Source organism: Macaca nemestrina, chromosome 1 (genome assembly GCF_043159975.1).
Source record: "Macaca nemestrina isolate mMacNem1 chromosome 1, mMacNem.hap1, whole genome shotgun sequence".
NCBI classification, from domain to species: domain Eukaryota; kingdom Metazoa; phylum Chordata; class Mammalia; order Primates; family Cercopithecidae; genus Macaca; species Macaca nemestrina.
This window is the reverse complement of record NC_092125.1, coordinates 8195084-8209015: the sequence shown is the minus strand read 5'-3', so window position 1 is coordinate 8209015 and position 13932 is coordinate 8195084. Positions and strand designations below refer to the sequence as shown.

Below are 13932 nucleotides of genomic sequence, written 5' to 3'. Positions count from 1 at the left end.
ACTGATGGTGCTGCCAGAAGTAAGAATAAAGACGGGGTGCACCCATCATTTCTCACGGCAGAAGCCCATGACTATCCAGACACACCCGTGTTCACAGATGAACCCCAGCAGAGGAAGAGGTGAATGTCATGTTTGCTAAAACAAATGAGTAAGCCTCAGTCCTTTGAAAACCAGACACTCCCTCTTCCAATGGGCATTCAGTAGAAGCAAAATGCTACTGATGCCTGGCAGATCCCTTCCAAAATTTGGTTCAAATCAAAAGAGCAGTTATTACCAGAAAATAACACAAATCACAATCTGAGCGTGTGCCTCCTGTGAAATGGAGATAATCAGAATTCAACATGGTGCCCATAATGTACTCTAATGGGTCTCAAAGCCCAGGTATTAGTGAGCACAGCAGGAAGCAGGAATGCTGGATAATTCAAGAGGCCCCAATCACTTGAATTTAATATAACTGCAAAATTCAAAAAAAAAAAAAAAAAAAAAGCATTTTAGTCTCATTAGACTTGCAGCCTCCCTCACTTAAAGGGGAATTTTCAAAATTTGAAAATCGCATCAGATGTTACAACTGAGGTTCTTAGACTCGTTATTTTTAAAAGGGTGGCCTTTTACTGTACAGCAGGAACCTGTCTGTGTGGTTTGGGACAAATGACAATGAAGAGATGGGTATGTTCCTAGGATCATATTTGGGCTATAAAACTTCTATCAGTGCCCTTATCACACTTTTGTACTGCTGTAGTTAGCATCTCCTATCATTATTAGCTGTGATAAAAGAAAATGCTTCATGAAATATGACATAGAAATAGAATAAGCAGCATTGTTCTCAACTCAAATATAGGAGGGGGAAAACCTAATTCGTTCCTCATCTGGGAAATAAGAAATACTGTGTTATCTTTAATAAAAGATAAAGGGACCTGACTTTTCAGAGAGCTCTTACACAACTATCTGTGGCCCCTTCTGGGTAACAGATATACTCGTACATTTCTCTGTCATTTTCTGAGCGGTTACCCTGATGAATAGGCATATCCTTAGATGATATCTTCTGCTCTAGGCCTTATTAGCTTTATCCAGTGCTTTTTACTTTTCTTTTCTTCTATTCTTCTTTTCTTCTTCCTTTTTTAGGAAAGTTGCTTATGTCCTGTTTCTTTGCCAAACAAAGTTCAAGTTGAGTTACAAAAGGAACACGTATTTGCAGAAAGGAAAGTGTGGCTCTAAAGAGAAGAAGACAGCAAAGAGGCCAGCCAGCTACTGGAAGAACCAGACAATGCCACAGGACAATTGTGCATCATCCATTTGGTCTGTGTAGTAGTCTTCATTTTTGTTTTTCTAGTGGATAGTGTAGAAATATCAAGCTCTGCTGTAATAGGAGATGTTCCTACATGTAATTAAACACATATTCAAATGTCCATTGAACCCTGGCCTCATTATGTTTGTTCAAGTTCTACAAGATAAAAGACAGAAATTCTAATTAGATTTCCAGCTGCCTTTAGTATTTTCCTTAATAGCTAACAACTCGAATAAACCATATATGTTTTAAAAGCCAATCAGATAAAAATGAGAGAGGTCACAAAACTCTGGGACTGGCATTTCTAGATGCATGTGCTGTCCAACAAAAACCAAAACTGGAATCAGGACAGACAGATCACCTGCTGGTCTCTAACAAACGTACTGTGTTGGCATGATGCCGACACACCAGGTACGAATCCCAGCTCTGCTCCTCAGCTCTGCTGGGAGTCTCAGGGGCTTCATGTGTGAAGTGAAGCTGACATCCCTTGCCTGGAGCAGAAAGTGTTCATGCTTGTAAATCAAACCTGTCTGGGTTTGAATACCGGTTCTCTCTCCTATTAGCTTCATGATCTGAGACTTATATTTTTAAAGGTACAGTCTATGTCTTCAAATTTTCTTTCTTTTCTCTCGGAGTTCAGAATAACACATATGAAGTTCTCAACATGATGTTCAGCACATAGTTGATGCTCAGTAAGTGTGAGCTTTCTTGCCCCCTTCCTACTTACAAGAACTAAATGAGAGGAAAACATCCAGCATGGTACCTGGGGGCACCCAATTGATTAATGCTCACGTGTGATAGTTCTTTTTTGCTGGAACTGCAATCTAGTGATAGAGGTAGGAAGTGAAGGCAGCCAGAAACTCAAACCTGAAAAAGTCTTTATCAGCAGGAAAGATGGTCTGAAATAATGGCAGACATCCTGGGGGAAATACCCCCTGCTTTGGCAATGAAAACTTCAACGTATGGACCTCATGACCTTTCAGTACATTCTAGGTTTGGAGATTTTGTTGGTAAATGTAACACCAAATCCGGACCAGCACGGTGGCTCACGCCTGTAATCCCAGCAGTTTGGGAGGCCGAGGCGGGAGGATCACCAGGTCAGGAAATCGAGACCATCCTGGCTAACATGGTGAAACCCCATCTCTACTAAAAATACAAAAAAAAAAAAAAAAATTAGCCGGGCGTGGTGGCGGGGGCCTACAGTCCCATCTACTAGGGAGGCTGAGGCAGGAGAATAGTGTGAACCCAGGAGGCAGAGCTTGCAGTGAGCCATGATCACGCCATTGCACTCCAGCCTGGGTGACAGAGCGAGACTCTGTCTCAAACAAAATAATAATATATATATGTGTGTGTGTGTGTGAGTGTGTGTGTGTGTGTGTGTGTGTGTATATATATATATAAAAAAAACACCAAATCCAGGGAAATACATTACTTTATTCCAAAAGACATTATGCAATGTGCTCTGGGTCAGTTGGGTCCATGGCTCTCTTATGGTTGCCAGCAATTTATGGAAAAGCAGAATCCAGGTCTGAAATAGTTGTTCAAAAAGGTGCAGGATTCTGGTGCCGTGGCTCATACCTGTAATCCCAGCACTTTGAGAGGCCAAGGCAGGGAGATCACTTGAGACCAGAGTTTGAGGCCAGCCTGGGCAACACAGTAAACCCTGCCTCTCAAAAAAAAAAAAAAATTAAAACCAACTAACTAAATAAATAAATATCAGCTGAGTGTGGTGATACATGCCTGTGGTCCCAGCTATTCAGGAAGGTTAGGCGGGAGGATCACCTGGGCCTGGGAGGTCAAGGCTGCAGTGGGCTGTGATTGTGCCACTGTGCTCCAGCCTAGAGAACAGAGAAGACTCCAATTGAAAAAAAAAAAAAAAAGGAGCAGGCACAAGGGTAGAGGTTGTGCCTACTGTGCTTTTATTTCAAGGTTTTTGTGACTTCAGATATTCCCAAGTTTCTCTCCTGTTAATTTTCCGGTTGTAAATTGATGAGATGTCTGCCTGGCTACTTCATGATATTGATGTGATAATCGATTAAATAATCGAATGAAGTCCAGAGGCCATGGCTCACGCCTGTAATTCCAGCGCTTTGGGAGGCCGAGGAGGGAGGATTACCTGAGGTCAGGAGTTTGAGACCAACTTGGCCAACATGGTGAAGCCCTGTCTCTAATAAAAATACAAAAATTAGCTGGGCGTGGTGGCTAATCCTGGCTACTCAGGAGGCTGAGGCAGGAGAATCGCTTGAACCCGGGAGGCTGAGGTTGCAGTGAGCCGAGACTGCGCCACTGTACTCCAGCCTGGGTGACAGAGCGAGGTTCACTCTCAAAAAAAAAAAAAAAAAAAAAAAAAAAAAAAAGCCGAATTGAATGATTTGGAAAAGCATGAAACACTGTGTAAGTCCGAAACATTATGAAAGATGACAGAGACATTCTTGACTTTCTCAGTTCTGATGCGCCCTCATGTTCCCAGGGTTGTAATTTCATTGGCAGTTTAACTAAATTCGTGGAATACAAAGGCCATTTGTAATGGAGTTTTATTAAATTAATTAACAGGATTTGGAGCACTTTCCTCTTCAGAAGACTTGTGGCAGGCTTGGGAGGCAGATGACAGACTCTATATAACGGTGTGCCCAGTGGATTGATTTAATTAACTCAGTGATAATTAAGTTACTTGATCCAGTTGTTTGATGGTGTGTAAGCAAAACATCTGGTTGATTTGCCTGAATCTTGATTTTCACTGGTATTTTTACAACAGATATTGCTTCTAGAGGAAGAAACTTTGCAGCTATTTGTCATTAAGTTTTTATCCTAGATAAATTATATTTATCCTTAATCTTATTCTTCTATCTGCATTTTAAACCATTTTGTTTACGCTGGGTTTAGTTTAGATAAAGAACAATTCATTTAAAATTTATTTCTCTTCACTTTCTCACATCCATTTAAGACAGCACAAACTGAATCATCAGTTACCATAAATCTGATGCCACTTCAGTGAGTTCCCATTAGTCAAAAAAATCAAGTGATTATTGAGAATTGATTGACCTTGGCACTTTGTTTGACGGCTGGAGAAGGTATGTGTCCTCTGCCATTATGTTGCTTAGATTAAACTGAAGTGATGAGACCAACATATGTAAAACAAAAAATAAAAGATAATTAAATTGAGCAATAGATGAAGTAGTATCAAATGCAAATATTCTTTCAGCTCATGGCAAAGAAAAGCCACTGGGAGCTGATTTATGGAAGAAAGGCTTCATGGAATAGGCTGTATTTGAAGACTAGTGTAACAATTGTATGCATTTTTTAAAAATTCGATTCCGTTAAATGTGTTTGCACATATTCAGAGTTTTAAAAATTTGGCCTATATAAAAATAAAATTAAGATTCTGGCCCACTTGCATATTGATTCATTTAAGTATCACAAAACATGGTATTAAAAGCACTTTTCAGAGGAAGAAAAAAAAAAAACAACAGAGACATTAACTTGCCCAATGCCTGTAACTAGTAAGTGCTTGAATCAGGATTAAAGCTCAAGCATGTCTGCAAAGCTCATGACCATCTTCAATGCCAGGATTCCTCTCAAGGAATGCTGAAAGCTCAAGAAGCATGGGATGATGGAGAGAAGGAAAAAAGATGGAGCAAATAGCCGCCACTCAAACAACACAGAAATGCGGCCGGGCGCAGTGGTTCACACCTGTAATCCCAGCATTTTGGGAGGCCGAGGAGGGCGGATCACAAGGTCAAGAGATCGAGATCATCCTGGCCAAAATGGTGAAACCCCGTCTCTACTAAAAATACAAAAATTAGCCAGGCGTGATGGCGTGCACCTGCAGTCCCAGCTACTCAGGAGGCTGAGGCAGAAGAATAGCTTGAACCTGGGAGATGTAGGTTGCAGTGAGCCAAGATCATGCCACCGCACTCCAGCCTGGGCAACAAAGCAAGACTTCTTCTAAAAAAAGGAAAAAAAAAAAAAAAAGAACACAGAAATGCATAACGTTCCTTGATACCCACAAGTGACAGCAAGACTCATTTCAAATCTTAGCCACTCATTAGACTGACAGTCTTAAAGTACTATTCACCCTGGTCAGCATCACTCCATGAGCTTGGTAAGGATGACTCTTACAGTGAGAGGCAGCAAGGGGCACAAATGAGCAAGTTGATGCCAAGGAATTATTGATATCTGTCAATAATTATGTGAAGGATCCAGACTTTCCTGAAGCTTTGTATTTTGATAAATTTGCTCAAAATATTATCCATAATTAATATGACATGATATTAGACATAAGGCATGTTTACTAAGAAAACAATAAATCTGTTCTGGAAGGCAAATTTTGCAAACTCAAACTGAAGGATAGTAGGATATATCACAGAAGGGCAGGTTCAAAAGGCAGAGGAAATACGAATGTGGAAGAATGTTACAGTAATGGCCCCAATTTGTTCACACAGCCCTGCGTCCATGTATTGTACAGTCCCTCCCTATGGTGGCTTTGGACTTGTCCAGGGGATTTGTCTTAGTGGATGAGGCAATAGCAAATGTGACACAAATAGAAACTCACATTGTGCTTATAACCCTGAGAATACCATCGTAAGAAGCCAGTGCTAGAGGCTGAAGGGTGAGAGAATGAAAAATATTTAGCTGACAGCTTACCAAGTGCCAGATATGCCAAAAATCTAAGGGAGCAGTGGAGTTACTTTCATGCAACTGAGAGTAAAATAGCAAAATAACACAGGGCTTTTGGAAGCACAGCACAGTTTCCTACTTTGAGGTCTGATTAGTTACTGTGCCCCCAGTAACTAATTTGCTAATTGCTAAAGCAAAGGGTGTCAATAGATGGGAAGGGGCTCTGCCAATGGGAACATGTAACAACGTGGAAGCAATGGGGTGGACTGTGAACAGAAGACATTGGTGGTGGATGGTATGCTTCCTAATGGGTGCTGTGATGATTAACTTTATATGTCAACCTGGCTAGGTCACTGTACCCTGATATTTGACCAAACAGCAGTCTAGATGTTGTTGTGAAGGTATTTTTGGATGAGATTAATATTTAAATTAGTAGACTTTGAGTAAAGCAGATTACTCTCCGTAATGTGGGGGGGCCTCAACCCATCAGCTGAAGGCCTTAAGAGAAAAGAAACGGATTTTCTCCAAGGAAGAGGGAATTCTGCCCCCAGACCTCCTTAAACGTGAATTCATGCCTAGGTCTCCAGCCTGCTGTCCTGCTCTATAAATTTCAGAAGTACCAGTTCTCAAAATTGTGTGAATAAATTCCTTAAAATCTCTATCTATCTATCATCTACCTATCTATCTATCATCTATCTATCATCCATCTATCTATATCTTCTATCATCTATCATTTATCTATCATCTATCATCCATCATCTATCATCTATCTACTTTTCTATCTATATCTTCTATCTATCATCTATCTATATCTTCTGTCATCTATCATTTACCTATCTATCATCTGTCTATCATCTATCTGTCTATCATCTATCTATCTCTATCTTCTATCTTCTATCATTTATCTATCATCTATCATTTATCTCTCTATCATTTATCTATCATCTATCATTTATCTATTTATATCTATCATCTATCCATCTGTACACACACAAACACACACGCACACACATACACACACACACACACACACACACACACACACACACACACTGCTTTGTCCTGTTTCTCTGGAGAACCTTGACTAGTACAGATTTCAACAATGTAGACGTATGTTCACCAAGGACTAAATTCTTCCTTCCAACCCCCCTGCCCTTATCCAATGATTGCTGCACATTAATTTTCCTCTCTATGAAATCAAAGTACCATTTTATTTAATCTGTCAGCCACAGTCCAATTGTAAGACTAATGCAATTTATTCTGTTTTGCATTTGCATATGTGAATTATATATATACACACATATGTGTGTGTGTGTGTGTATATATATATATAAAAAACACAAACACGCACATGTAAATACACATCTTTTAGATTCTTAGTGATATGATTGAAGGTACAAATCAAAATATCAACTTCTGGCATGATGGCAACATGAAGTTTAACTACCAATGCCACAAAAAAATGACACAAATAAAAATCTGCATTGGCACTATAAATTAGGGCAGCACATGTCTGAAAGTCTAACCAATATTCCACATATGAGACCAGACTGCAACATTCCCCTGAGACAGAACCACAGTACTAAGTAGAGAAGACTCTAGGAGATTACTCATAAAACCCTCAATGCTGGGTGGAAACATCAGAATATATGTGAGAAGGCAGCACAACACTTTGAATCCCATTCACTGTGGTAGATCAACAGCACCCCAAAACAGCCGCAGTGGGGCTGCACCAACCAAACCACTGCAAATATGGACAGCTTCTCTCCCTGCAGTGGAGGACAAACACCAAAGAAGAAATCAGCCATGGCCACGTCTTGGAGGCAGCTTGGCAATGGACAAGGTTGAATATAGGACAGAAGGTATTCCAATGAAGTAAGTCCATCACGCTCAGAGACAACATGATACCATGACATCTTGAGGCAAGGATTACTCACAGGTCCAGCTCACTCCCCACCATACTTAGTCTGTCAAAAAGCTAACTTATTAATGCAAATTTATATTAACCAGAATGCCAACTCCAGCTGCAAAGTGGAGACGATCCCACTGACATACACATATATTAAGTAATCTAAGGAGAATCCATCCACCTGTCAATAAGTTCCATGTAGAGTCCTTCATGCCAGAGACAAAGTAAATGAGAAAAATTCATAAAACAAATTCACAAATATTTCTTAGACATGCAATGACATGAAGTAAGATTATAACAGTATCTATATATACCTAAAATATTCAACTTAAACGACATGATGTAATAAAACAATCGATGAAAGATAACTTACAAAATAATTTTATGCTTAGAGTCTATGATTAGAAGATGACTTTCTAAAGGAAGGTAGAAATAGAGAACTAGAAAAAAAATAAAATGACGAAAAGTTAAACATGCAATGATAGATATATTCTCTATTAGCATCTGTAAAGGGCTGAATCGGCAGTGAAGAAAATTAGAATTAATGCTATGATGTGGAAACTTAAAAACTTAATCTGGAGTGGAGAAGGGAGAGAGAAAGCTAAAAAACGATTTTTAAAACAGAGAAAATAATAATTGAGATGTAGAATACAGTGAGGCATATCAGTAAATGTTGTTTCGAAACAGGAAATGAGAACAAATAAGCAGGCAAATAATTAGTTACAGTTATTATAAAAAGTACAAAAATACCTACAATCACCAATCAACATTTTCTGCACTATTATGTAAGAAATGTGGTAATAACTGCTTTCCACTGTATGTAATGTAATACTTATTAAATCCTCAGGAAAGCACTAAGCAGTAGACATTATTATTATATGCATTTTATAAATGTAGAAAATGCTTAAATAACAAAACAGAAAAAAAAATTTCTTCAACTAGGAAAAGCCTGAATCAACAGACTTAAATCAGTCACCAGATTTGTAAATACATCACAAAATAAACAATGAAATGGCAATGGCCCATTTATATTTTGAATTTCAAGGAAAGAAAAGGCATTACAGGTATCTAGGCAGGATAAAAATCAGTTTTAAAAAACCACATGTGGGCCAGGAGCGGTGGCTCACACTTGTAATCCCAGCACTTTGGGAGGCCGAGGCGGGCGGATCACAAGGTCAGAAGTTCAAGACCAGTCTGGTCAATATGGTGAGACCCCGTCTCTGCTAAAAATACAAAAAAAAAAAAAAAAAAAAAAAAATTAGCCAGGTGTGGTGGCAGGCACCTGTAGTCCCAGCTACTCGGGAGGCTGAGGCAGGAGAATCGCTTGAACCCGGGAGGCAGAGGTGGCAGTGAGCCGAGATCATGCCACTGCACTCCAGCCTGGGTGACAGAACAAGACTCTGTCACAAACAAACAAGCAAACCCAGCACGTGTATATATAGTCATCCTCCCTTCTCTGCAGTTTCACTTTTTGCAGTTTCACCTTCTGTCAACCTTGGTCTGAAAAGATGACAGTATTCTGACAGAGAGACAGCAAGAGGCCACATTCACATAACTTTTATTCTAGTATATTGTTATAACTATTTTATTAGTATTGTCAATCTCTTACTGTGCCTTATTTATAAATTAAACTTTATTAAAGATATGTATGTATAGGGAAAAATAGCCTATATAGGGTTCGGTACTATCTGTAGTTTCAGGTATCCACTGGGATTCTTGGAATACATTTTCCTTGAATAAGGGGAGGCTACTATGTGTGTATGTGTATATACTTATATGTATATATGTAAACCTGTATATGTGTGTGTATGTACTGACATAATAATATTAATATCTTCATATTTTACCAGAATATTAAAAGCATGGATGCAATAAGTCAATAACTATAGGATTTTAAAGAGGAAATTCTATCTCATCTACTTTATATCTAAGTAAGATATCAACACATGCGTAGGCAACAAAACATACTGCCAAATAATTAAAGGGTTTGAACGACTACATATAATCCTAATAAACTGCTGGGAAAAGTACTGTAGTTTCCCAGTAAGTTAGTTAAGATTTCTTTTAAAAAAGATAGTGTAGCAAAGAAATGACTATTAAATTAGCATATATAAATCAATCATTTTCATCTATGTAAACAATAAAAAGTTAGTATATACATAGGAAGAAAAGACCACATATAATAATAACATGTAATAAAATAACCCAAATAAGCTTAGTAAGAAATATGCAAAGTCTATATTTTAAAAACTTTGAAGTACTCCTGAAAGACCACATAACAAAATTGGAGACAGGAAAAGATGAGTGTATTCTTGACTAGAAGACTCAACTCTGTAACTGAGCTTGGGATTACAATAAGGAGTAGGTTTGAGAAGTGGAAAAACTGGGGTTCCATTTTGGTTGTGTTGAGTTTAACCTTTCGGGGAAGAGGCCTTAGGCACTGGAGAAGTGAGTGTGGAGCACTGTGGAGAGGTCAGTATGAAAGTTATGAATTGGAGCGTTTCAACATATGTCACTTAGCAACAGCGTGTAGATACAGAAAGAAGAGGAACCTGGAAGAGAAACCTGAACCTTCCAACATTTACGGATTAGCTGAGAGTGAAAAGTCACCACAGAAGACTGAGACCAAACCAAATGGCCAGTGAAAAAGAAGGAAGAGTGTGAATGTGATATTCTGGAAGCAAAGGACAATCAACTTGTCCAAGAGGGAATATTCATTCTATATTCCCAGTGCCTGGCCCATGGTAAGAACTCAATAAATATTTGCTAGATGAATGAAAGTCTGAAAGAAGAAATGGAATTTTCCTAGAAAGACGTATTTTGTAAAAATGTACTCACAAAGTAGAAGAAAAACATTTCAGACTAATTCTGTATATGTGTATTACACATACATGTAAACTAAGAAAAATCCTAAATTTTAACAAAAGGTTCAAATCCATCTGTATTTTAAAATAATAACAAAGTATGACTACAAGTCTAATGGTACCGAAACCTCTGGTAAAATATTCAGCCCAATGTGCCCTGGATTGCTGTAACAGAAATGAGTTATTAAGTGCTCATTGATAAAATACTGAACACTAAGTGTGCAAATAATATAGACTCATTGGTCTTAAGTATGGTCCTGAAGATCATTCAACCTTCTCCTCCTGTCTCCAAATGGGCCATCAGAACCTGCTCCCATACCCAGAATTAGTCTCTTCTTCCATCTTGCCACAAAACCCTCTTTCAGCAAATTACTGACTTCTAGAACATCAAACGATCCCTAGAGATCTTCAAATGACCACTTAGCTACCAAACAGCACGTAAGACAGAAACTAGGCATGGGTTTCTTTCTTATTTTTAAAAATCTTCAGGGAGTTTTTGATAGAGTTAAAACTAGACTTAGCATTATAACTACTTAGTCTCCCTTCATGACCAGTTTCAAAAGATATGATTGGTTTCACATAGGCAGCCGTCAAAGTAACTTTCATAGTATCAGCTACATTATTAACCACATCAAATTGCAATCAGAATAGCCACCAGATTGATTCATTTTCCATGTGCACAATCTGTTACATATTCAGAACAATCATTAATGTTTCTTAACTCTTCTTGAAAACAGTACAGAGCCTTGGATTTTGTCTAGGGTGAATTACTTCATTCAAAAAAACAAACCAACAAATCAGAAACTAATTTTTCAGCCTGTCATAAATATGACTAAAGAACATGTATGTTCCTTCCTGGATACATTTGGCTTTATCTCTTCATAACACCTTCTAACGAATCTTAAAAACTTCCTCAAAGTGTTGAGCAAGCAAATAAAATCAGTTTTCCATACACATTATACCTAAAATGAGATCCTACATGTAAATTATAAACAATGATTGTTTCTTACTAGCGTATGATATCTGTGAAGATGTTTTCTGTTTCTTAGATTTTTACTGAACTACACCTTCAGGTTTGTTTGCTTGTTTTGAGACCGAGTCGTGCTCTGTCGCCCAGGCTGGAGTGCAGTGGTACGATCTTGGCTCACTGCAACATCCACCTCCTGGCTTCAGGTGATTCTTCTGTCTCAGCCTCCCGAGTAACTGGGATTACAGGCACGTGCCACCACACCCAACTCATTTTTGTATTTTCAGTAGAGATGGGGTTTCACCATATTGGCCAGGCTGGTCTTGAACTCTTGAGCTCGTGATCCACCCACCTCAGCCTCCCAAACTGCTGGGATTATAGGCGTGAGCCACCGCATCCGACCCAGTCTTTACCTTACAGAAATAATAACTCTTTTAAATCTACTTCACCTCTGACCCTTAATAGTCTTTGCCAATCAGTAGTTTCCTGATTAGCCATGACTGTGTCAATCCATTTTTTAGCACTGGGATTATTTGTCTGGTCCTACAGTTTTAAAAAAACAGGCATGCCACTGAGGTGAGGCTGAAACGTGAACTTGGTAAGACTGTAGCTTCCTTTCCTATTAATTATCTCCCCTTTTCACCTGGTGATAATATGATGCTGGCAATAGCTGCTTTATCTTTACTTAATTGTTTTAATACCATTTGACCCGCAAAAATGAGTATTTTAAAAGCTCATGCAGCAAATGAGCTGGGGGTTTACACAGGTCTTTAGGGACAGAATTTGAGCTGCATCTTTTGATGGCATTGCTTTATAAAGCTAGTTTAAAATGAGAAAAAAATAAAACCTTGCATCTTCATGTACTGTTAATTCTAAACCATTTTAAGGCAATAATCACCAGAGGCAGGAACCAGAGCCATGCAAAGTTCTTCTCTATAGATGGAGGGGTGTGTTACCTAGGCTGGTATATCACTGACCTTTTCTGCAGTCACTGTAATGCCAGCTTTTCATAGCTATTGTTTTCTGTTTTCTCAGAATCTTCTCTGAACAATATGCATCTTATTTTCCTGCAGTGATGTGAAATGTTTGCCATGTGTGAAAGGTTTTACATATTTTTAAAAAGCCATTAAGTGTAGCCAGGCATGGTGGCTCACGCCTGTATTCCCAACACTTTGGGAGGCCGAGGCGGGTGGATCACCTGAGGTCAGGAGTTCGAGACCAGCCTGGCCAACATGGTAAAACCCTGACTCTACTAAAAATACAAAAAAAATTAGCCGGATGTGGTGGCACACGCCCATAATACCAGCTACTTGGGAGGCTGAGGCAGGAGAATCGCTTGAACCTGGGAGGCAGAGGTTGCAGTGAGCCGAGATTGTGCCTTTGCACTCCAGCCTGGGCAACAAGAGTGAAACTCCACTTCAAAAAAAAAAAAAAAAAAAAAAAAGTCATTAAATGCTTTGCATATGCAGGAACTTGTTCTAGGCAATGCAAAGTGTGAACTCATAAAAATTGTTCCCTTACTTTGGAAATTAAGTTTTCTGCTACAGAATAGACATAATGTTCAACACGGTGAACAGGTTCATGACTTAAATACAGCGTTTCTCTCTCTCTCTCTCTCTCTCTCACACACACACATACATCATGTAGGCATGATAAAAAAATCAGAATTACAAATAAAATACTGATTTCAAACTGCATTTAAAGATGTAGTTAAGGCAAAATTATAAGTTAATGAGATGTATGTGTCTGATAGAGGGAAAGTTCATTAATTCATAATCACTTGCCATAAATTATATGTACAATTATTTTATGGACATGTATACAAGCTGATCCAGTCTAACGATCACCAATGACCTGAATCAAATAATATGGCAGAATTAAGGATGTGAAAAATTGTAGAAATACGCTAACTTTAGTTAAATATGTTTTGACTACCATAAAATTTACATAAATGTTAAAAGCACAGTTCAAACTGAATTACAATTTTTCAGGAGGTTTGCTTGCATGCCATATTAAAATATCCCTGAGGAAACACAATTCTTAAAACCACTAAGAAAAATGTTCTTGTAATAGGAAAATGATTTATTTACCTGGATCTTCTATAGTTAAGTTCTTTATCAACCATTGAACAATGTCTGAACCTAGAAAAAGAAAAAAGAAAAACACAAACAGATGTGAACATTTTGTTTATACATATTAACTTCAAGAATTCTGCACCTTTGGTGCTCATATTAGAAGGAACTTTTTCTAATTGTTACAATGACAGGTTAAGGATCTACCCCAGATGGAA

General features: G+C 38.4%; 1 protein-coding gene across 5 annotated transcripts in view; it reads right to left on the bottom strand.

Moving 5' to 3' along the window:
* LOC105474645 (regulator of G protein signaling 7) overlaps positions 1-13932 on the bottom strand; it is a 569035-nt gene that overhangs the window by 186549 nt on the left and 368554 nt on the right. For all 5 annotated transcript variants that reach the window (XM_011729459.3, XM_011729461.3, XM_071073718.1 and 2 more), the window contains one exon: positions 13733-13783. In XM_011729459.3, coding sequence (XP_011727761.1) covers positions 13733-13783 — 51 coding nt within the window. The remainder of the gene's footprint in view (positions 1-13732; positions 13784-13932) is intronic.